The sequence below is a fragment of the Saccostrea cucullata genome, unplaced genomic scaffold (assembly GCF_032062105.1).
Source record: "Saccostrea cucullata isolate Sc308-1 unplaced genomic scaffold, CSIRO_AGI_Scuc_v1 ctg3031, whole genome shotgun sequence".
NCBI lineage: Eukaryota > Metazoa > Mollusca > Bivalvia > Ostreida > Ostreidae > Saccostrea > Saccostrea cuccullata.
Window position 1 is genome coordinate 26,050 of NW_026934579.1, and position 25,990 is coordinate 52,039.

Consider the following 25,990-nt stretch of genomic DNA (forward strand, 5'->3'; position numbering starts at 1 on the left):
TTACCTTAAGTAAATTAGTAGATTGACAATTGGCTATCAATAGAATACGGGAAGTTAACGTTAGCTTTCTTAAACCTTTACCTCAGATGCACTAAATAGTAAGCGAACAGTTAAAGAATCTGGACATGGAACATCGAAGAAAATATGCAGATTATTTTAACAAATATTGAAGATATTCACGTCTGTCTGTAAAGATTTTTTTTACAAATTCAATCTGTACTTACTAACGTTTATAAAAATTCCCTTGACTATACATCATTTGCCAATTTATCGCACAGCACAGCAATGGTGTTAATTAAACGTTTCCGATCGGATTGTTTGACATTATAAAAAAAAATAATAAAAGAGAGCAAGTACAAAGTTAAAACAAGTCAAAGTGTTTGAGTATATTTTTGTGATTGCTTTCTTCATCATGATGTTTAGATTACTTCGATGTTACTGTACAGTGATTTTTCAAGCCTACTGGAAATGTTCATTAATATCAGATTGGCTTCACAGCCTTGCCAAAACAGAGTTAATTTTACTGAATGCTCGCTTTGATGTTTCTATTAATTTCGGTATCAACGGTTACTTTACTCGTATTTACATCAACTTGAATACCTATCATTGAATATGCATTAAAATAGGTATTGAACAGATTTCTTGTTCCTGATCACAATTTGATATTCCGTCATTAATAAGACGAAACAAGTCCCCAAGCTGACGATTTAAACAATTCTTTAAAAAAATGCTTTGAAGCAAATTGGCTTTTCCATCGATATCGGATCCTATCGAATTAAGATAATTACCATATAACTATCATAAAATGTCACTTCTCGATCCTATTGTGATATCAAATCCAAATAAATTTATTGCCCTAATATCAATTAGCAATACGCTTGACCTTGGTTTTTAAAAGGATATGTACATTTTAACAATTACAAGTGAGAGCAAAATGTATAGACAATAAATCTAACTCTTTTTACCGGATAACATAATATAATGTAAGACGATTCATATTTTTTAAAATAATTTTTACACTAGAATCTTAATGCAATAACCTTCCAAGAAAATAAAAAATAACTGACATATAACGTTCTGAAATTTACAATATAGATATTTGTAGTATCCGAAGAAAACAAAACAACAACTTGTTATTAAAGCATAGTATGTAAAATATTGCAATTACTATCACAAAATTATAATTCCTAAAAATATTGACACTTTCCTAAAAAAACGAAGAAAATCTGATTAAAGAATACTGTTTTTAAATGAACGTTGTTATGGATGAATTAAAGGAATATATGAAAATAAATTAATCTCATGCAGTCGATACGCAAAGAGTGCAAGGATATGGATCTATTTTATCCTATAAAAAGAAGTATCGTTTTTTCTGTATTGATTTTGATATATCCGTAAGTACATTTGTTATGAAAGAAATTAGCCATGCTAGAGGTAGTACAAAATCAAAAGTTTTTTTTGACAAGCATATTACAGAAATATTTTTACATCAAAATACTTGCAATAAAGATAAGCTTCATTCATTAATACAATGAACAATGAGAGGATAATAAATATTAAACTGTTAGCTTACAATTGAGAAAAATGTGTAACCAAACTGTATATTCAACAAGAAAATGATTTATTAAAATTGATATGATTGGTGGGTGATGTTGAGCAATGCGGTACATCTTGTACAATCAAACAACAATTGACTCACAATAATGGCAATAAGATGAAAGATGTAGTGTAAGCAAAATGGGGTTTTTCAATCCTACTTTCTTCCACTTATTATGACAAAAATTGAGAGTTTTTTTGTTTGAAAACACCTGAACACATACAGCACGTATATGTGCAGGATATACACTCTTTTGCTCATCTTAATAATGGTACTGGTATATTAGTTTCTTTCATTATTTAGATTGTTGATGAGAAATCGTGCATGTCCATGGTATGCACAAGCTTTGAACAATTTCAAGTTGTCTTCCAAGTTTGAAAAAAAACTGAAACGTTTGCGAGGACATATTGCATGTTATTATTGATCAAAAGATTGTAAAGGAATTCGAAGATCGTTGTTTTCCCCCATGTATCGTAAATATGGACAGGAGAAATTTAAGTAGGAATGCTCCATTATGGCGCTATCCCCAATTTTCCAATCATCCTTTGAGCAACCGCAATGAAAACATGTTGTCGCTAAGTCGTACCCTAAAAGCAAGCAATTCAATGTTTGAAATAATTCGTTAACGACGTTCGATCCTGATATTTAAAGTCTTAAACTTTTCTTGCCAAGTATATTTTAAGCATCTACATACATAACTTACTTAAAATTCAAATCAAAAAATAGGGATCAATACGGTGCATTTAATATGACCTTTTTGCACTGAATTTTGATTCTTAATTAACTATTAAATTTTTGACGTTTTCCCTCCAATATTTTTATCCAATTAAAGCATGAACCAAAATGAACTCTAAATTTGTTTAAAAAAAAGATACTTAAATATTGTGACTAAGAAAAAGTTTCAAATTGCTTCGTGTAATCAATTATTTGACCTTTCTGCACTAACAAAAAGTGATTTTTCCGGCATTTAAAATTGAACAAACAAGAAAATTCGTTTAGAGTCTTAAACATTTTCTGATTTGAAGCAAATAAGTTAAATTTATCTTGAATATTTGAAAGGAAAACATCAAAAATGGTGGTATATGATGTAAATTTTCAGATATTACTAAAAAAGTGTTAATTTTACGTTAAAATTGGCTCAATTTTTCCCCAGATTTTCAGTATATTATTAACTATATTTTCCATCCTTTGTTAATAGAATTCATAAGAAATAATTTCATATATATTTCAGAACTAGCATAACACATTTCACTGCAAAAACAGCTTTGTGTGCAACCAGGATGGAAAAATAGGAATCCAAAATTAACAGTACTGTTATAGTTCATAATGAAAAAAAAGATCATTTTCCTCTAAAAAATACCTTCTGCCTCAAAATGTCGTCCCTAGCTTAATTCTTTTTTGGTGAAATTTAATTGCGGTTTTCTCATTGAATATAGTTGAATTTGCACTGTAGAATTCAGATTTAATGTTGAAACTTAAAAACGATGCAGAATGTTACAAATAAAGGACCTGATTAAATACACTCAAAATCTCAGGATCGAACGTCCTTAAAATAAAAAAAATCCCAAAAGTAATTTTTTTTTTTTACAAAAATGAAACCTTCATAGTAAAATCCAGCATAAGCTAAGCCTTTCTTCATATCCTGTGATAGGAATCTTGGAAATGAAAGTAACCGGGTATTGTATTCTTTATATGCCATGTATTTAGGTTCATCTTCAGGAGGATTTGTTTTTTCCTGTTGTTCTGGAATGGCCGGACTATCTAAAAATAAATCAAAATATTTATTATAACAAGTTTGATGCAAATGCATTTATGACGTAGAACTTGGTATGAATAAATTGATTGCTATGTTTTCTTCCGTAACAAAGAAATACTATAGTAAACTATAGTTACCTATAATACCAAAGTTAAAAGTTTGGAACTTTGATTTACTATGCAGAAAACTTTGGAACTTTGAATTGCTATAGTGAAAACTTTTGAACTTTAATTTACAATAGTGAAAAATGTGGAACTTTAAGTTCTACAAAAGCCGTGGATTAATAATTTACTTCCCATTCTGTATGAAATGAAATTTCATAAAATTTCCAGGATAGGGTTCATTGAAGCTTCAAAGAATGTTTTAAAAACCCAACCCGTCCCCTAGAAGAATAATGTACAAGAAATGAATTTAATTTAAAAATTCTCTCTTACACCGAGAATAAGAGATGTTTATTTAAATTTATTTAATTCGAATGTTTATGCAGATAAAATGTAAGTCTTATTTATGGAGAAAAAATTACCATAAGATAAAATTTGCGTCATTTAGAATCAAAATATATGCTTTTTTAACTTCAGTCAACAAGTTTCTTTTTTCTACTGTTAAATGTAAATATTGCATTTAAATTAAGAGTAACAATGAAAACCAGTCCTAACATACCCAATATCATACACTTGTACCCCTTAAAACAAACAATTAATAAGAATATTAAACTATATTGTAAATAAGTTGCTAAAGTTATTACAAAAAAACTTTTAAAACTTCGAATAACTTAAGTAAAACTTTGGAAATTCTAATAACTATGGTATAAACTTTTGAACTTTGATTTTCTACAGTGAAAACTTTGTAATTTTGAATTACTATAGTCAAAACTTTGGAAATTTGATCTACTATATTAAGATCTTTGGAACGTTGATTTACTATGGTAAAAAAATTGGATTTGATTTACTTTAGTACACTATTGCAAACAAAAGTTTACTATAATATTTTTGTTGGGGTTTACTCTATATTCTCAAGTGTTCTGTGGTATCTTTTGTTTTGTTTACTCATCAAATAAAGTCACAATGTAGAGAGTTCATGTATTTATATCACACATTATTTCATGAACTGCATTCAGAACTATAATTACCAAAATAAATAACCAGATTACAATGCATGATATATATACTTGAAGAAACATTTTGCTTAATCTTAATTAAACTGCGTTATTAATCTTTACTGTTTTTCTCGAATTACTACACATATTTTTTTACGCGTACTCTACCGAAGGAGATACTTACGTCCATTTGATGAAAAATAGCCGTTGTGTAAAGCATCACCAAGAAGGATAAAATTAGGAATTTTACCTGCACAAAATTATCACAAAATTATATATTAGAAAACGACAAAATTTACAGCTGTAACATTCAAATTAGAGATGAAAGTTGCGAGGACACAATATTCAGGTAAAATTACTAAAAAATTGAAATAAATCAAATTATAAAATGGGAGAAAAAACGAAGAACTACAAGGAAAAAGACAAATGATCTGCAACGTTTATGCAAATCAGTATACACCTTATTCAAAGTACACTTTTATTTTCAAACATATCTACCAATTTTTAGAAATAAATCATATAATTCAAGGTTTTCGTAGTTTCTCAGTACATGTAGTAGCTTGCTACTTTTTCTCTTTAAATTGCATTGATGCCTTTTTCTCATAAGCTGTATCTTTGTAAGTTGTGCAAAATATGACTTCCATTAAAATGCCTTTGTTGGCTACGTCCAATCAATCCTTAGCTCTCCTTAAACGTTTATAAAGATAAAGTAATGCTTATAGTTGAATCAATAAAGATTCAATAATTCATTTTTACTTTCAATTTACTTTTTATTTTCATTAGTTCCTAATTGTCTCCCCTTGGAAAAGGGCTTGGCCCTTCATTTGAATAAACTTGAATCCCTTTTAACCATGGATGCCTTCTGGCAAGTTTAGTGAAAACCAATGGTTCTTGATAAGAATCGAAAATGTTAAAAAAGTTAACAGACAGAAACACGGACGGACAGACGAACAGACGGACTATAAACAAAATGTGATCAGTAAAGCTCACTTGAGCTTTCAGCTGAGGTGAGCTAAAACAACACTGCCTGCTTGACCTGTTATGACTGTGATTTGTGTATGAAAAACCAGCAAAACCGAATTCAAGGAAATGTATAAACTAATGAAGAATGTGCCTTCAACAAATAAAATCATTAAAAAAATTGTAAATTTTGCATTTATATTTATTTTATATTATTTATTTTAAGGTCACCTTGCAGACTTCTCTCGATAACAGTTGTTAGAAACTGCGTGTAACATGTACAAATATAATGCTTAATTCAATTTGGAATTGTATAACTCAGTACAGTCTCCACTGTGCAGTGTATTCTCTCTCAGGAAAGGACAGATGACTTACTTGTGACCTCTGCATTTTTTTGGGTTAATACTATAATAAAAGAGTCAAATAAGGTGTTTACGAAAATAAACGCACCATCATTCTCTTCCTCCTGTTTAAGTGGGATAGTTTCTCCTGAAGTTTTGTTCTTATAACCTGAAGATCAAAATAAAGATTCATTACTATAAGATTACGTAAGTGAATTCATTCAAAGTGCTTCTTAAAGAATAGTTTCAAAATATTTTTTTTTCACTCTTGCTTATGTTTTGCTTTTTTATTCAACAAACTTCAACACAGTGAAGTATTTCCAATGACAATCATGGAAATATGTTTCATGTATAGGAAGGAGATCTGTTATGAGATTAGCATTGGTCCAATGAAACAAGGATTTATTAAGTAATTCACAGTTAAGTTTTTGTGAAATGTCCTGACGTTATCTTCCATGTAATGCTCCTTCAGAACCACGTCTATAAATTGTTTTTAAAGCTCAAAGGATATAATAACTACAGAAGACAGAGTTGAATGATCCAATGGATGACAGAAGACCATGCAGAGGAAAACAGGTATCTTGTTTGTCATAAAGATTATGCATTAAATTATGATGAAAAACCAGCTCCATCCCTCTTTATATATAACCTATCTAATAATTAATAGCAATGAAAATTTTGTCTGGATACAGAGTACATTGTCATTTATAACTTTTTTACTTGCCTTGCAATTCCAGATCAGGGACATTTTGTCTTAGTTTGCTGGAATATCTCTTACTAACAACGAAGATTATAGCTGCGACCATAATACATCCTAACAATAAGGCTACAGAATATCTTACAGGTGTTGGCATGCATTCAAATCCTGAACACGCTGATTCTCTGTAAATTGTGGGAACTTTCCTTAATAATCAATTAATACTGATTTAAGTTTTATAGTTACTATGAAAACTAGGCGAAAATGCATTTACATGTGTAAAAAGAGAGAATCTATTTTGAATTTCAAGATTTCCTTAACTTAAGGGGATGCAGGACGTTTGGTCACGTGACTCAATTGATTTACGTCATAATCTCTGATAAAATATGTACAAAACGAGATTGAAACCACAGTACTTGTATAATTTTTTTGACTGTTTGTTTGCGTACACCATCTAGTATAAAAATATCTGAAAACATTCAAAATTTCTTGCAAATATTATCAAATTACGGAATAGATTAATCCACTCTGCCGTTTCCCTACTCTGCGCGTCCAGTGCGTCTTTAACGTCATAGTGGATCTCTTAGTTCAGTAAGATCATACACGGTAAAAACGGGTAGTATAAAATCATACGGGCCATACTATGTACATGGTAGGGTATTTTGCAAATTTCAGAACGCAAAAAATATTTTTACATGGTTGTTGACGGAAAAGTTCTGTGGGTTTGTTTCATTTCGCTTATTTCAGGAATGTGTGACGTCATAGTTGGGTTTTCCCGTACTCGAGAAATGTCAACATGACACGTTTTTCTCATGATCATGACTCGTTTAACTTTGTCCTGTGCAATATTGAGCTCAGCTTCACCAGTCGATTTTTTTTTTACAGTTAATCAATACAATGACGACCTTGAACTTCGACGTAAATTTTCAAATATTGAATGATAGGATTTTTTGCAAATTAATATTTTTATGGTTAAAGTTGTCCTAAAAAAGTCGTAAATTTCCGTCTCCAGATGTGGTGTTACAAAAGAATCATGCTTTTTCGAATTTTTAACCCTATTCATACTCTAAAATATTTTAAAAGACACATTTCCGCTGGTATATTTTTTATCTATGGTGAAAAATTTCAATTATCGACCGAGTAATGGACCCAGAAACACGGAGAATAAAAACTCCGCTCAGACACTGTGGGGTATGGTATTTGTCACTCAATATCTCAGAAATAAGTCTAGAAACCTATTGATATGTCTGCTTTATAGTATGTAGGACATATTAAATAAGATATATACAAAATATGAAAAAAATTAAATGACAGGTATTTTTTCAGCTAAAGGTCCTTCATCCCCTTAATAAGAAATAGAATCATGCTCTTTATGAATGGAACCAAAGCATTGTTAAACTTTGTGAGAACATGTCATAAACAGCATTGATTAATCTTTTTATGCTGGGTTTAATCGGGTGTTCATGTAAAAATGATGATCTCATGATTGTGATCCATGCTTCTTAATTTTTAAGGAGATTCAAGTTGCACAAAAATTAAAGTATGCTATTTTGCTGTTTCAGTTGTATGTATAAAATACATTACCCTAATAATTGAAATTTCATTCACGTATGCAATAAAAAAACAAAAATCAAAATCAACTAGAGGTACTGTGAGCATGATCTCACTAAATGTTACCCCCCGCCTCCCATATGGTTATAACTGGTGAAAAAGTCCATGTTTTCCTGTGGCCGGGAAACCCAAAATATGTGCCAGATCAAAAAGTAAAATAGGAGGTGCACAATGGCAATATGTAATAAAGATTCTGTGAAAGTTTCATCAAATTTCATTCAGTGGTATGAGAGGAGTTGCGGATAAGAGATGGGTACCCCAAAGCGTAACAGACGGACGGACGGACAGACAGACAGACGGACGGACGGACGTACAGACGGACGGACGGACGGACGGAATTAACGATTACTATATACCTTTTCAAGCGGGGGGGGGGTATAATAAAGAGAACATATTATAATGAATAATAAATTATTTAAAATGATACATATTTTTGTAGGATATACACTAATAACAAAAAAAAAAAAAAAAAAAAAAAACAATATGTCATTTGAAATAAATTCTGTATTTTGGTTTCTTTTAAATGATGGCATAAAGAATACATTCATAAAACTATTAGTATCAGATATTTAAAAATTTAATTTAATCTGTGATAGAAAAATACATTAATGTCTAAAAAAAACATTTACATGTTACTAACATACATTTCAACAACTGTTGTAAGGGTGCTGTATAGATGACCACTATTGTTGTTGACATCTGTTGTGGAGGATGCGACATTTTCAAATTCAAAACATTCCATATCTACAATACAGTACTCAATGTGATTTCTTTGTTGGAAAAATATTTAAATGACTGTTATTTACAATTGAGACTTCATTTCATGCCCTCAAAACGTTGACTATAAAATAATTAAAGTTTCGTACAGTCCATGCAAGAAGCATGGGATGCTTACTCCTCCAAGTTGTCTAGGAATTTGTTCGGCTTCCCGGTTTGTGCCCTCATCTACAAATCTGTTTCCTTTGTATGTTTTTTTTATCAATCAATACTCAGTATCTTCACATGTTTCATTTTTTCAACGTCTCATTAAATGAAAAGATGGAAGACATTGCTAATGACCTCCAGACAAAGACTTATGCAAATACATATTATGAACGGAACTCGTGTTCAGCTATTTAATATACAGCAAAGAAAAAAACATACATTTATAAGCCTCAGTCGAGATGTACAGAAAGGGACACGACTTGCATTCCCCTTCGTTGTATTCTTGAACCATCTGTCCCCCGAAGTTGAACTCCGGACATTTTTTACCTACATATAAACAAACATAAAATAAACAAGAACAAAAAAGTTTATTTCACAGATGAGATCATTCTAGCAATACGAACAAAAGATATAGATATGGATTTTATTTTTACCTACAATGGGCGTCTGAATTGCACATACTTCTACACACGCATTTCGCCAAGCATTTGGTACCCAATGATATGAAAATAAATTGGACGCTGTGCAATTCTGTTGGTATGATATGCAATTAAATTTTTTTTCTCTTTCATTCCAATCAGTTTGACTTGATGGACAATGGTCTGTTGTCAAAGCTGTGTTCAGTGATATGGAACATGATCTCTAGAATGAAAAGAAAATGATATTTTATCATAAAAACATTTTTATCATCAATGTATATATGCACCATTTTCCATTATTGCAATAGAATTAAAAGTGATATTAAACTCTCTCTCTCTCACTCTCTCTCTCTCTCTCTCTCTCTCTCTCTCTCTCTCTTATGTGAATATTTTGATATGTAAGAAGTTACCTTATTTGATTCAGGACAAAGTACAAGTGGTGTTCCAATTATCATAAGTACCACGAGGAACATTGCGATGCCAGCATTTGGAAAATGGCTCATGGCTATTTTAAACATAAATATGACACTACGGGTCAATCCACTACAAATTAAAATTTCATATGATTAAAATCTATAAAAGCAAGCAAGACATGTTAAATAAAAAAAATATATATATATGTAAAAAGTACGAGCTTACTTAATCTAAAGATCGAAATTTATTCCTTATAAGTTGAAATTGTATCAGTTGAAGAAATATGTATTTCTTTAAAAAAAAATTCATGTTACAATATGCTTAAGTCTCTAAAGTCAATTTGTGTTTTTCCAAATCCAATAAAATCTAACCTGCCATAGATGGAATAACACGTTTTAATGCAGTTGGTCCATTTACTCTCAGTTTCAAATTCTTATTGTTTAATGTCATATTCAAAACAAAAGAGATTTTTCACAAAGACAGAGAAAGAAAATAAAAGACACATTTGAATACATGTAGTAAATGCATTAAGCATTATACCCTTACATGGAAAAAATAAAATAATTTAAAATACAATTCATCCTATTAGAAAAGTAATGCATAAAGTTTTCGAAATATATATTTACTGACAATATTTTCATTCGAGTCACTGAACATGCAATGCTATTTGCCCTAAGATAAAATATGTACAAGTTAATAAAAATCACTTTTTTGCGATTAAACGAATATTTCCCTATATACATATTCCTCTGACTATATTAGATGGACGCTTATAAATATAAATCATTGTTAATTTTAATGTAAGAGCAAAGTGTGCACGTGAATAGCTGCATGCTTAATATTATGGGCCAAAGTTTTAGTATCCCTACGCGTATAGATATGATTTGTGAAGAGGGTGTGTCCCCTAGGCTCTATTAAAGCTGATCTTGTAAAAAGATTAAATGAAGGCCTGGTGAAATGAAACAAATTCATACACCGATAGACTCAATTACTATATTAACAAAATGAATTATGTGTATTATCTGATCCATAAAAAATACCTAGATTTTTTTTCTCAAAAAGCATCAACATGTCCTTGATAACAGTTTTAGTGTAAAACACAAAGAGGAAAGCTCAGTTCGAATACAATTTATCGTATTTATTGTATTGTCAGCAATATATTAAAACTATGTTACATGTTAATACTCACGGGAAAACAATTGTTGTGGATTTGAAGATTCTCCAGATTTTTCATTCTTGCCTGCATCATTCCTGAAAGTATTATTCAAGTGTCAATGTTTATTTCTTCTTTAACAAGAAAGATAATGATAAATGTCACTTTGTTACGTCATTTAATTGCCTCCAAAAAGCATATATTTAAACTTTTGGGAATTAGTTGGGTTTATGTTGAAAAGAATGTCGTAACTTGATCAGGCTGGTCTTTGAAAGTTACATTTTTTTGCTCAATGATTCTGATTGGCTGTTATTAATGAATATAATTCCAGTGACAGAGTGGATTATGAAAAGAAGTAAAAAAAAATATTGCCCGCGTTTCAACTGACTTAAATTATAAATAAGAATTGTGTATTGTGAAGAATCATAATTATCTCTGTAATTTATGTGCACACAATACACAGTTCTTATTTATAATTTAAGTCCGTTGAAAGGCGTGCAATAAAATTTATGACTTCTTTTTATTATCCACTTTGTCACTGAAATAAGATTACAGTTTATATATCAACTAAACAAATAATTTCTCGCATTTAAATTCTTCTAGAAATTATTTGTTTGGTTGATATATAAACTGTAATCGTGGTTTGAAATTCAAAGACAGATTGAATGCATTGCTTATTTAGACATAGTTCGGGCCAGTAAAAAAAAAAATTGGAAGGAAAAGACTTAAATCCAGCAAAATTGCTCATACCAAAATACGAGGCAGAGAAAACAAAGAGCATTTAAATAAACCTAGGTAAAAATAAATATCCTAGACTAAAAAAAAAATAATAAAAATAACATAAGCTAAATTTATAACTGCGTCTAGAAGATATAAGAACGTGATGTGTAAAAAGTACCCGGAGAGGGCAGTTGAACTGGACAGAAACAAGGCTTACGTAGTGGAAGTTCATAACGTTTAAAGACAACAATTTTATAATAACCATTGTTAGTTTTCTGTAAGAGAAGCCACAGCCCTACGAGAATATTAAGGTGGATTGGTCTGTTAAAGACTTGGATCTAATGCTAATGGTGATGGGAAATGATCAAGCCAATATATATATAATACATTTTCATAAACTTATCACATGTCTGCTTTCTGTCCAAAACTCTCGGATATAGAATTCAAGAGATTAATTCATCTCCATTACAGAATCTGAGGTCATCGTCAATGTACAGATATTGACGACCAGGGACCATAATAGATGGGAAAGTGTGTAATAAAAAAAAGTCAAACGACAAAATTGTCAGTTTGAACGCCTGTGTCATTCTACGGATCATAGAGCCATGTGGAAGAATGTTTCCAGAGTCCAGACTAAGTTTTGGAAAAAGTGACTAGAAAAACATGACCACGATGACAGATGATCTCTTTTAAACGTCTGTAAACTTAACACATGAATTTTTCCATTATCTTGACAATAACTCTGCAAACTATTTGTATTATGGTTTTACTTAATGGTTTCGATACTATGGATTCTAATGCATAATGAAGATTCAGGGACTTTAAAATGTAGAAATCTAGAAATCAGAAGAAAAAGTAGATAAAATAGTTAAGACAGAAGTAGAGATAGGTCTTGTGGTAGGCCCAGTGTCAGCCCAAAAGGTGTGGCTCTCAGGAAATATTCTGGGAAACTAAGGCTCATCATGGACTTAGAAATACTGTTTTCCCCACATCTAGTAGCACATAAATGAAACCAGGTTTTCTTATGTTCACTACAGGCTTGTAAGAATGAAATCAAGAAAAGATTGGAAAAATGGCTGCATATACATACCTCAGAAAGATATGATGTGTGTGCAAAAATAAATGTACTTTCGTTTCTAATTAAAGTACAATTGTATGGTGAGCCATATGAACAAAATATGACTAATGTATAAAATCATTTTATTTTACTAGATCCAACGACGAGATTAAATCTTATTACCGTGAATCATGTCCATGCTCCATGCATCATTATCATCAGAGACAAGATGGAACAAAAAATTTGATTTGGATTCGAAGAAGGATATGGAAATAACGAACAGTATTCAATCTCAACGTCCATTAAACAAATATACAAAATAAGAGCAGAGCAAACACGGACCTCCGAAACATCAGAGGTGGGATCAGGTGCCATGGAAGGGTTAGCATCCCCTGCCGACCGGTCACACCCGCCGTGTGCTCGTTGTCATAATCAGGAAATAACGGAAAAAATCCGTGGTCAATTCAGTGTATAAATAATGGACTAACAATTGGTATGAAAAACGTCAGTCAGCATTTCATTCAATGATAAATTGTATTTCCTGACAAGGTCATTGTATCGACCATAGAATTTACGAAATGATGACTTTAAACGAGACTGTTGATATTATTGTTTCATCAACTTGCTTGTCAATAATTTACCTCGTTTAAGAAATTGTTCATACGTAGAGCATGCTCTTGCGTATCGAATCAACTGAGATATAAATACTCCGTATGCAGGTGATGAAGGTATATTGCTGCATAAGTAAGGGAAGTTGACGATAGAAAAATTAAAGTCATCACGTTTATCATACAGCTTGGTTGTTAGATTACCATTAGTGTCTTTTTCAAGTAAAATATCCAAGTATGAAGCAGAAGTGTCGGACTCTGTGGTATCTTTTATCTCAAGCTCAACAGGATATATCGTGTCGACGTAGGAATGGAAATTATCATTATTAATTGACAATACGTCGTCGATATATCTAAATGTCGAGTTGAAGGCCACAGCAAGTGTTTTCTTCCTTTCACGCAAAAGATTTTGCACAAATTCTACCTCATATGAATATAAAAATAAGTCTGCCAATAACGGAGCGCAATTTTTACCCATGGGAATTCCAATAGATTGTTGGAATACCTGGTCTCCAAAAACCACATAGATATTGTCAATCAGAAACTCAAGCATCTTCTTGATGTCAACTTCAGAGTACTTATGTGTGCAATCAGAATTTGTTTTAACAAAATAATTTTTCAAATGACCAATGAGGAGGTAAGTAAACTTACGAGTTACATTTTTGTTGAAGAAGCAGCTGTCAATGATATCAAAAAGCCTGGATTTTAATTTGTCGTGGGGAATTGTTGTGTATAAAGTTGAAAAGTCGTAAATTTTTATGCTGTTGATTTTTGTATAGTCTAGTGATTTCAAATTGTCCAAAAGTTCTTTAGAATTTTTAAGTATCCACATCTGATTTACACCACTTCTTGAATATATAGTTGTACAGTACTCTTGAAGTTTTTCCTTCACTACTGTCAATATTTTAGTGAGAAGTAACGAAAGAGGTTTGGTTGAACATTTACTGGAACCTGCAATGTATCTTTGTTTGTAAGGATTCTTATGAAGTTTCGGAATCCAATATATACACTTAACAAAACTTCAAAGTGTTCACTTTAATAAATGTCTTTATTTAAAAACTACTTTATAGAATGGTATGATATTTTCAAATTATATCAACAAATGAGTCTTCTAAACAATTGTGGAGAAAAAATTCAATATCACCGATGAAAACCAGTGTTCCGTGACGAAGCTTAAAAACAATAAATTTGTACTTTGCGGCGTGTGTTTTGTGTAATAAGCATCTTTTTGTGATCATTATCAATTTTTAAAAACTGGTTTCAGTAAAAAACACAAAACATTGGTTAAATGACCATTGAGATAGAAGATAGAGCCGTTGGAATGTTGCCATCTTGACCATCTCTGCGCCACGTTTCACTCACTTTTATTTTGGTCCTTAATTGTACTTGATATTACTTTTAAAAATTGTCAAACAGTATCAAAACCCATTTAAACACATTTTTCTATAGGCTGTGATCATTTTTCATCACTAATTTATCACAATTTGAAAGTTTTTGACAAAATTTAACCACACCGGAAGTGACCTTGATCTTCTTCTGATGAGAAAATTTCGTGTCACACCAGGTTAAAAGAGTGTTAAAGTGTCCTGAAAAAATGTTAGAAACATGGAAACAAATAATTTCAATCGTACGGATATGATACGATATCCGTGCTCAAGACAGTCTTATATCAGCTCAAACGTCTGAATTATCCTTAAAGCGGCGCACTAACGTGCTAAAAACCCGAGGATAATGACCAAAAGGCATTTGTGTGACGATACACTGTCAAATTCCCGGATCTGAATCCCATTGAACACATTTGGGATTTTAAAAGAAATGTCAAAGCCCCCCCCCCCCTTTTCTCACAATTTCAATGGTTTGGAAGGATCTATGCAGTACATGTAGGTGTGGCAGCAGATGGGTCAATCTCCTATTCAGGGGTACATGGTATCCAACAATAAAGAGTTTCTTGTAGTAATTAGAGCGAGTAGTGGGTCTTACACAATCGAGATTTTTTTGTGTGAATTTTCATTTTGAGGGTGCACCATTTTCTTCACACTTTGCTTAAAATTCTGATGAGATACTTACATGAAATTTACGCAACATCAAACTTAATTATGACTCTTCAACCAAGCATTAAAGAAATTATTTATTCTTCGCATTTGTTCTTTAAAACCTCAAAAATGTTAGGTGAACACTTAGAAGTTTGGTTCAGTGTATAAGGTAGGGAATAATGAAGGGAAACAGGATTTTTTTAGTTAACACATAATGTTTTTATACACAGGACAAAGAAGGATTAAACAAAATCAATGCATGCACTCTATTAAGGAAAAATTAAGTTGCTATAAATTGAGTATGTTCTTGATTTTATTCATATATATGTACCTTAGTATACCTGAAATTAAGTTTACGAAATATCTGTGGTGATTATTGAAAATCTCAATGTTTAGAATAAATGTATCTATAATAAAATAAACAATTATTAACATATCTGAATGTTTATATTAAAAATTCCATTGAGAGACTTATCTTTTAACAATAATTTTTATTAATAAGAATGACACCCCAACAAAGAAATAACAGCTATATAATCCTTTGCATGCTGACCATATGTAGTATCCGTAACCATTCCTGTTGCAATGTACGTAGTATTAAATTATTCCTGTAGATTTCGGGGAAATGTTAGGGGAGTTGTAATGCGTTCCTGAAGAATTTCCTGTGCATGTTCAATTGGCTTGACATTAAAAAGTAGCAAATCTATATATTGTATACTTTTTCTAAGGATATATATAAGAATATAAGATATAATAATTAATGAGTGTTTATTGTTGAACGTTCCTCGTAATTAAGAATTTTTCTCGCATTTGAAGATTTAACCACAAGAGTGGAGAGCTGCAAACTGTGTCCTTTACCCGGCGCTCAGGGCCATTGAACAGGGAGGGAGCCTCATCGTGCCAGTTCCTACTACAAAACGGAAACTCGGTTTATAAAGTATCTTTCAAAGGACAGGTCTCTACGTTCTACAGTGTTATTCGAAAACACGACGTAAGGATCGATTCCTTGCTATTGTTTTTAACAAATGTCTTCAAAATGACGCCCTATCTAGGAATGATCATGTCAATACATTGCACAAATTTCCAAACGTTACGACAGCAATTCATTTTTCCTTAGTAATAATCTAAATTTTCATTGGATATGCATGTATTCCTTTTCAGAAAAATTAAACATTTAGATTTATAGGTGTAGTATCAATATCTTAAGAATTGGGTTGATAATTACAGTTGTAAAATGATGGTACCCGGCTTATTTGACAAATCAATTTTGTTTCAAATACCTTTTTTAACAACTTTTAGACGTCATTATGGGGCTACATTTCTCAGACTATAATGTGTGTGAAATATTTTAGCTGAATTTTTTGTTGCTATAAATTGTATTTACTCATATAATAAATGAGACAAACTTCGATGAAATTGGTCAAGACGTGAGTATCTGACAAAAATTTAAAATTGTATCATAAATTATGGGAGACACTGTATATAAAAAGACTGGTAATCAAGTACAAAATTTATTTTCTTAGGTAATAAAGCAAAATATTTTTTCCAGATGAATGTCGAAAAGAATTTAGTTGAGCAATTTTCTCTATACAACAGCAACATTTCCTTTACATACATAGCTATTTGCTTCTGTAAAAAGGGCATTTAAACAAATTGCGAGTAGCATTGTAAATGCAAATCGTGAATGAGTGAATGGAAGTTTAATATTATCTGCATGAGTTTGAAAACCCAAAGGGTTTGTCGAGAAAGTTTGATTTCTTTTAAAACAAATCCCTATTAGATACTATTTAAGTTGAACTTCGTTTCAGAGGTGAAATTGCATGTATGGAGATTCTGTGGTCTAAAGTTGTAGTAAATATTAATAAGAAATAATACTTGTTGGTGTTACTTAACTCAAAGGCAGAATATTTGGGATCATTTTTATACAACCTACAACAAACTTAATTTAGATTTGCATATTCCAGTTTCATCATTAAGTGATTTTAATATCAATATGCTGTCAAACCAAAGTAAACAATTTAAACTCTTGTTACGATGCCTAAACGTCACAAATCTCATAACTTTACTCACTTTACTGTGAGCACTGGGACATTTATTGATTTAATATTATCTAATAATCCTTGTCTAAATCGTGACATGACATATCAGCACCTCTTTGCAGCTCACGTGTGTTATTAGTGTTGAGCTAAAAATTTACTGTCCACAAACAATATGTTTACAAAAGGATAGTAAGAAACTATGAAAATGTAAATTTAACTGCTCTAAACGTAACAAGTTTACTGGAATTCCATTGTGATTGATTCAAACAATATCACTTAACAAATAATTGATGAAGCTATTCCTAAGAAAATCATTACCATCAGACGTACTAGATAAAGTATTCATGAATAACACCGTGCGGATTAATGGGAAACGAAATAGGGCCCACTATGAGACAAAACATAGAGACAATCCACGACACTGACAGACATACAGAGAACCTTGAAATACAGTTAATACGTGGTGAAAATCAAAAATCCCCTGATCATCCCCCTTTGAAAATGATTAAGAATTGTCAAGTCAATATCAAAACTAAATAAAAAGTATGAACCAAATCCGCCACTAAAATCAAAAGGTGAACTTATCTACAATTCATTTGAGAAGGATACAGTTCTTAATACAGGTAAGTCTTTAGCACAACAGGTACATATTATTAGGGGAGAGGCAGGAGACTGTTCACCCTTTTTATTTTAAAGATTTTGCTTTTACTATATAAAATATTTATTTATTCCATTCATTTTCAGCATAGCTAAATTTACTACATAAAACAAGTCTTCTGTACTGATGTGTATCTATTCAGAAAAGAAATGAAGAAAATGGCAACATGTACAAACCTTGAAGGAGACATGATCTGTGTACTGTACTTTCGTTTTAAATTACGGTAGACTAAATAAACATATGTACAATATCATTTAACTAGGACTGACAGTCAAAGATGTGTGACGATATTAAATATGATAATCGTAAATAATGTTAATGCTGCACGTACATGTATCATATTGAATGCAGATTAGGAGTTGTGAAAGATGAATTAAGGGCTTTTAGTATTTTTTTCCCTGAAATTAATTTATCCACAATGCGATCAAAGTTATTTTTTATAATATCCCCTGTTGTTTTAAAAAATCAGTTCGTGTGCATGCACTGACAACAATGCAGATGCAGAAAAGAAGTAAAGAAAACCTCATACTAATTTTAAATGATTGTCTTTGAGATAAAATGTTTGAACAATAAATTGTAAAGAAAAGTTTTACGCCACCAAAGCGGGAAAATGTCGTCAACTTGTAATTTCTTAGGAGACGAATGCATGAGGAAAAAGAGACTGACAAAATGTTGATGATGGAATTCTCTAGTGCTAAAAGTCAACAACAGACTTTTCAGATTTTACAGCCAGGTGCCATGCATGGACCTGTTGTGAAATATATATGACATATACCTAATTTATATGTTTCGTTTAAAATTCAGATGAAGACATACGCAAATGAAATCTTAAATTTCGGTGACCTTGATAGATTGCATGTGAACACCTTTTCTTTACCTCTACGAACATTAGGAAAGATATAAGCTACATGTAACTGGACAAAATCAAAGTACATGCATACTTATAGAGATATAGAAAAAAATAATAACACAGCTGATAATTGTTGTGTTATTCAAACAAAAGACACGACAGTAGCTGTTTTCAGGTCAAACGGTCTAAAGTCCGAGTAATTTTGGATTCATTATATGTTGTAAATTTAATATCTTTAAAACCTTTAAATTTATACATAATATATTAAGAACAATGCTGTTCTCGTAGATTCATATAGCACCTCTTCTCCTTATATTCCCTAAAAAATGCAGGGAAATAAAGCATACATTTGTAAGAAAAATGAAATAAAATCAGACATGTGTATGGCACGGATATAAATTACTTGTACATGTGAACACGGGTTTAAAATATAGTGTCGCGTGCTTAGAATTGATTTAATATTTTAGAATGCCATGTCAATAGATTGATATCTTGTTTTTCCTGTTTTATACGTATTTATACTATGAACATGTTGTAATGAATTTCCAGATCGAAGAATTAGCGCCCATGTCTAATTTGGTGCATTAAATGCCGGATAACATGATATTGTTTATTTAAACAAATGGAAAAAAATCGAACCAAAACGTATTCGTTAAGTGTACTGATTATTTTAGTAATATTTTGTAACTTTAGAATTAACGCCCAGAAAGGACCATGTACAGACAATTCGTAAGTTTCGATCTTTTTTCATCTACTTTGTCATTCTTATTCAGAAAGAATAAGTTATAATCTTATGTTTTAAATCAGGATTATTACTGCACCTCAATCCTTACTTACTTAACTTATTAACAATATCAGCTACTCAGACAATGTACTTGCACTTGTATAAATTACCATTTGTCAAAATGAATTTGTAATAATTGATATATACTTTAAATTTATACAAAACTTGTATTGTTTATTCTAATTCCACAGGAAGGTTTTGTTTTAATTGATATATATTTTTTAATTAAGGATGAGGAAGTTTAAATAACCTAAAATCATCAATTTTAAATTAGCATTTTGAAATTGTTGATAATTATTTTAATACAATTCAAGATCTTGTTGCATAAAACGTATACAGTTATATGCAATAAGTCTTTGGGAGCTTTTTTCTCTTATCATGTAAAATATTACTCTTCCCATTGTGGCTAACCCCTTCCCCAGGGACCCTTATTTGAACATATTTGATTGTACACTACCTGAGAAAGTATCCATATCAATCTGACAATTCAATATTGGCAACTCAATATTAATTATCGTGTATATATTGCATACCTTTTTATGTTAACATAGTTTAACTTGGGCTGTTGCATGCAGAATGTAGAAATGCTTTTCTTTGCATTATTTTCGGAGTTTTTTTATTTAACAAATATCTTCAATTAAACCATCGTCTTCCACCTTCCTCAAATAATTTATTTTCTCCATGAATGAGTCTACTCTGCTCTGTTTTTTGCAAATATCAAAGCCAAGTGTTTGTTGTAAATGAGCATTTATTGTAATGCCAAACAAATTAACAAAATATGTACAAAAGTTACATATGACCATTGTTACAACGCACTTTAAAAAATTACGCACTTTGAAAAAAAAATTTTCAAAGTGCGTTAAAATTTGGGACCAAGCCAACGCACTTTGAAAAAAAAACAATTTTTTTCTAAGTGCGTTAATATTGACCATATTAACGCACTTTGAAAAAAAAATGTCAAGATTGATCAATATTCCTTCAAAAAATCGGTATGATAAAAACATATCCTGGTTTGATAACTTTTTTATGGTAAGTCACTGTAGGACCTGGGATATTGACGTTTTAAATATTTAAGAATTTGATAACATAATATAATATATATATTTGATAAAATAAAAGGGAAAATTAAAGGGTCTTGAAAGAAAGAGTGACGATTGTTTAAGTTCAATAATTCTTTTCTTTTTTTCTTTTGATTCTAGTCTTTGATTAGTAGATGCAAAGATGTATAGGGGGCACTAACAGAGGGCAGCTTGAAGCAACTAAGCATTTATCATATTAGTAAAACGGGGCCAATTCAATTGTTTAAAATTAAAAAACACGCTTTCTCTCTCATACGTTTTACCGTACTTAAAAATTTCTAGTTTTCATCTGTTTTAATTACCTCATTTATTATTGAAAGTTTTCAACATCATACCAGTTAGGTAAATACATGTACATAATTATTTAAACGCTTTGAGTATAGCATAGACATTGAGACTAGGCGATAGGGCCAGGGGAAGGAATGGGTGGGGACTAAGCCCTTCATTCTTTTCGACGGGAGTAAATTAAATCATTTTTGAGGTTAGGGTTAGGCTTAGTTTTTTGAAACATAAACAAGAAATAAAATCTTTCAATGACTAAAATATATTTTTTTTTCAAAGTGCGTTAAGTGTTTCCATGGTAAAATATATTGATGTAGACTCTTAACGCACTTTGAAAAAAATTTTCAAAGTACGTTGAGTTGCTCCAAAATTTAACGCACTTTGAAAAAATGTTTCAAAGTGTGTTGATTTTGTCCCAATTTTAACGCACTTTGAAAAAAATTTTCAGCGTGTGAAATTTTTTCAAAGTGCGTTGCCACAGACCATATTTGAATATATCCTTTATAAGGATATTAATATACATAAGGAAACAATACAAATATGACTAGAAGAATTTTATTAGTTGTGAAATAAATCTCATTCAGTATGTACACCAAATGAATTACGTGTCTTTGCGTATTTGGTTGAGTTTATTCTTCATTTACATTCCTCCCCTTTATTTGTTTTGAGTCGCCTTATTCTTTATAATAAGTGAATAGTTCATCAAATTTAAAATAATTCTGATTTTAACATTTAATCTTATTTTTTGTTTAAATATATAAAGTGACTAAAACTCTAAATTGAGTGTTAATGATTCATATCAATATTATTTGTGTTTTCTTCTCAAATAGATTCTTTTCAAATTCAAGTTCTTCTCTTTTTAATAGGAAATATGGCTGTTGTTCTGGTACTGCTTGGAATGCTTCATTAAATAGATGCGTCGGTAATATTTTTTGTAATTATTTAATTAAATGAAAATTATGAAACGTCTTTGAAATAAACTCAATATTAGTAATTTAGCATATTTCGAGAATTCGATTAAAAAATGTTATATGTTTATATAATTACAAACACACCTTTTCTAAATGCATTACTCGATTAAAGAAATCAATTTTTACAATGTAAGGGTGAATGCAGCGATTGGTTAATTAATATTGCATTTACTATTACTATTTTTATCCATTATACATTTTACTATTCACTACTGAAACAATCATGAACATATGTCTTCTGTATGAAGATCCCAATATACAACTTTCAAAATATTTATCATAGAATGCCAACCAGGGTTTGTGGGGTTCCAGTGTACCTTTGCCTGTCTCTATCCCTATTATGGACAAGGATGTTTAAATGTCTGCAAATGTTCTGAATATGAATGCAAGCCCTCAACTGGTTGTTCAGAAATGAAGATCGAAAACATCTCAAGTCAGTATGAACTCTTTTTCATATACAATTTCACAATATATAATAAACTATATATAAGTTTATAAATGCATTCGAAAGATTATTTATAGTGACATTGAGTCATTTATCCTATACATGTATAATGAGCATGTTAACTTACAATGCATCTCCGTCGTTCAGATCTTTTAAATACGTACATGTGGATAAAGAATTTTCATGCTGAGCACTAGAATCATAATTCTACATGAATGTTAAATAACAGATTTGAACAAACTACTTTCTTTATCTCTCAGGGAAACCTTGCTTGGATATAAATTCTTTAACGGTTCTGAGTAACATTACCGTTGAAATTTCCAGAGCAATGACTCTTTAATTGCCGAAACACATAGTCCAAAATATCTGAAGTTTCAGGCTCAAAATTTTAATATTCTATGTGCCAGGAAAACGTCAAAAGCGTTGCCCCCTACGAAAATGGAAATTTAACCGTCTCCAACCGGTTTTCATGTTCGATACTTGCGAACTGAATTATATGCCCAACTTACAATTTCTCAATAGTACAATGCTTTTATTGCTAAACAATATCAATTAAAAGAAAATATCACTCCATGTTTCGACACAAATTTTGCAGAATCTTAAAATGTATTTGCTGTACCGATGTTTGTGAGTACTAAACGCATAGTATTATTTACACATTGTGAATTCAGCATTTAATTAGGTTTGCAAGTATCGAAAATCAACCCGAGATTGTCGCCTTTAAGAGGAGGCGGCTTATTCCCAATTTACCTAACAGAACTCGTTCTGACGTTTTCCTGGCACGTAAACAATGAAGTTCAAATTAATAATAACAATATCTTATATTCTAAATTTATTTAAACCGGCATAAATAGAAACGTTCTTTTATTTTTAGTACGAGAAATAATGTGACGTTAACTGAAAAAAAAATCGCTAACCTTTATTCTTATTCTAAAACTACAACCAAAGGTTTATATTTTTATTGATCATGCACATTAAGTGTGCAGAAACAGTTGTGTGATTATTATTAATACTTTTTTTTGACATGAACAAAAATCCCAGCCCCATTTTGTATCTGTTGTCATTGTTTGATAACATTAAAACTTTCAAATATGTGTATTAGACCTGGGACATATGGTTATAAAATGTAGTATATGTTTCTTTATATGTCGAAACTTAATTGTGTAAGGCATTAATTGTCGACAGCATCCATGTCATCACTTTATAGCTATATTTTTTTGTAATCTACAGACATGATATCATCGGACACGTCCAGTATCCCTACAAATTTTTCAAATAACTTCAGTGAAGTTCTGAATGACAATGTCTGTAGTACATGCATCAGCTTCCCAACCTACGGTATTATCCTCATTGCTTTGTGTTTGGTAGGTTTGTTAATCTTAACAGGTTTCGTATCCTTCATTTTCACAAAATTATACTACACCAAGATCTGGGAGAAAAGAATAACGAATGAATATCAAGAGATGCAGAGGAGACAACTTTCCGAAAACTCTTATGAAAGAATAGATGTTGCAAATGTTTTCACGGGAATATCAAATGTCAACATAACGTACGAACGTTTAAATAAGCTGTACAGTATTAACCTTAATCAGGAAGGCTCCAATGCAGTTCCAGAGATCAGTTTACCAAATAACCCCGTGTATGATGATTGTATAAATATGGATTCAGGTTCTTCCGCTTAGACCTTGATTATGGAAAAGGAGACTTACATGAACTTTAATATAATACAAATACATTTTAGTCATTTAATACTGATAAGTACGACTGGTACATTGCTCATTTTGAGAGTCTTTATTGAATAAAAACCGTTGCTAAGATAGGCATTTTCAACTTTCATGTAAGTATATTTTCACTTTTCTCCTCTTTGTCAGAAATTAACGGAATCCTCCGAACAGCTGGGTCCGCCGTCATAAAACTTTGAGAATTCTCGAAAAAAAATTCTCAACTCTTGAGAATTACTCAGGTGAGAATTTGAGAATAAAAGAGTTAAAGGTATTTTTATTTTTCTCAAACTTTTTATGTCGGCCGCTGAGTCTGAGAATTTTGGATTTGAGAAAATTCTCTGACTTAAGAGCATTCTCAGACTTAGGTATGTTTTATAACAGCGAACCCCGTTGTTTTTCTCATTCTATTTTTCTTTCTGGTTTTCTTACTCTTTTTTTCTCTGTCCTTTTCGGGGATTATGCGTGTGTGCATGATGATATTTGCGAGCAAAAAGATAGTGACGAGTTAAATTTCAATAATTTTGTTCGAAAAAAAATGAATAAACGAAGTATACATAATATCTTTAGTTATTTTGCACCAGATGTTATTATATACATTTTCAAGTGGTAACATTTCCGTTTTTAATATGAACGGAATGTATTTAGTGTGAATTTCATCAAAAATAGATCACACAAGTGGTTTGGAGGATATCATAGATTATATATCTAGTTTATAGGTCATATTTACATATATTTGTTTATTCCTATGAAAGTCTTGGTAAGAGAAAATCTATTTAGTTCATATTATTTCGTTAGGTATTTTGATTGTTCGTGCTTAGCAAACGTCATAAATAAATATTCTTGTACTTGAAGACATTGGAAAATACATTCACTACATATTCTTCAAATTAATATATACGTATATACTATGTGACTTGATGATTACCCTGTACGATACCAACTCGTGCCAGTTCAACATTTGCCTTATCGTGTCAGCAGACATTTAAGAATGATCATAATGATTACAATCCTTTATATCCTCATGTTCAATGTAAACTAATTTCACTGATTTTGTTTTTCTTCTTAAATCTTTAATCTAACTCTGCTGTTTGTCAACACAGGGATACCAGTTGGCAGTTTTTTGGGTATACAAGACGTCGTCTAAAGAACATAAAGATATAACTATGTTGATCATGTAAACAATATACCATTTTTATTTAAGCAAATTATTTTCAAATCACCATTCCTATCTTAGAAATTACCTGATGAAAAAGATTGGTTCTATCTATGCAAATATGACACTATTTTTTTCTTACCATCATTTAGATGGTTGATTGATTGATTGACTGTATACTGTTTAACGTCCCTCTCCAGAATATTTCACTGATATGGAGACGTCACCATTGCCGGTGAAGGGCTGAAAATTTAGGCCTGTGCTAGGCACTTACGGCCTTTGAGCAGGGAGGGATCTTTATCGTGCCACACCTGCTGTGATACGGGGCCTCGGTTTAAACGGTCTCTTCCGAAGGACCGCCCCATTTAGTCGCCTTTTAGACATGCAAGGGGGTACTGAGGACCTATTCTAACCCGGATCCCCACGGGATTCATTTAGATGGTAAATGAGAATGAATGAATATGTACTGTTTTGTTCATTATCAAGTATAAAGCTATATGGTAAACCTGTACAGTTCTTAAATTCGAAGATGTAAAACGTTATTATATGTTCTTTATGCTCAGAAAATTTGTTTTTATAATAAGACATAAAATGTTTCTGTCATGTTGTGAATTTTCAA

At 31.1% G+C, this 25,990-nt stretch overlaps 2 protein-coding genes and 1 long non-coding RNA gene across 3 annotated transcripts; 1 reads left to right on the forward strand and 2 right to left on the reverse strand.

The window, feature by feature from the left end:
- Window positions 1-2,069: 2,069 nt before the first annotated feature.
- LOC134241027 (uncharacterized) lies at window positions 2,070-5,921 on the reverse strand. Its single transcript, XR_009986560.1, has 4 exons — window positions 5,860-5,921; window positions 4,634-4,699; window positions 3,197-3,358; window positions 2,070-2,184 (listed from the first exon to the last, which is right to left on the reverse strand). It is a non-coding gene; the product is annotated as an uncharacterized LOC134241027 (long non-coding RNA).
- A 545-nt stretch (window positions 5,922-6,466) lies between these two features.
- Window positions 6,467-18,297, reverse strand: LOC134241029 (uncharacterized). Its single transcript, XM_062723127.1, has 7 exons — window positions 18,260-18,297; window positions 11,005-11,066; window positions 9,812-9,974; window positions 9,417-9,624; window positions 9,202-9,309; window positions 8,703-8,802; window positions 6,467-6,632 (listed from the first exon to the last, which is right to left on the reverse strand). Exons 3-7 carry the CDS (start codon window positions 9,917-9,919, stop codon window positions 6,467-6,469), a joined length of 690 nt encoding a protein of 229 aa, XP_062579111.1. The 5' UTR covers window positions 9,920-9,974; window positions 11,005-11,066; window positions 18,260-18,297.
- A 3,653-nt stretch (window positions 18,298-21,950) lies between these two features.
- LOC134241028 (uncharacterized) lies at window positions 21,951-24,393 on the forward strand. Its single transcript, XM_062723126.1, has 3 exons — window positions 21,951-22,000; window positions 22,333-22,482; window positions 23,725-24,393. The coding sequence occupies exons 2-3, from the start codon at window positions 22,461-22,463 to the stop codon at window positions 24,174-24,176; spliced, it is 474 nt and encodes a 157-aa protein (XP_062579110.1). The 5' UTR covers window positions 21,951-22,000; window positions 22,333-22,460; the 3' UTR covers window positions 24,177-24,393.
- The last annotated feature ends 1,597 nt before the right edge of the window (window positions 24,394-25,990 follow it).

Bases quoted from the DNA above. Each gene is read 5' to 3' on its own strand.
- LOC134241028 (XM_062723126.1), top strand. From the start codon at position 22,461: ATGAAGATCGAAAACATCTCAA. The intron at 22,483-23,724 runs GTCAGTATGAAC...TGTAATCTACAG, and splicing joins GAAGATCGAAAACATCTCAA to ACATGATATCATCGGACACG.
- LOC134241029 (XM_062723127.1), bottom strand. From the start codon at position 9,919: ATGTTTAAAATAGCCATGAGCCATTTTCCAAATGCTGGCATCGCAATG. The intron at 8,803-9,201 runs GTATGTTTTTTT...ACTGTATTGTAG, and splicing joins CTCGACTGAGGCTTATAAAT to ATATGGAATGTTTTGAATTT. The intron at 6,633-8,702 runs GTATGTTAGTAA...CACAATTTACAG, and splicing joins CTTACAACAGTTGTTGAAAT to AGAATCAGCGTGTTCAGGAT.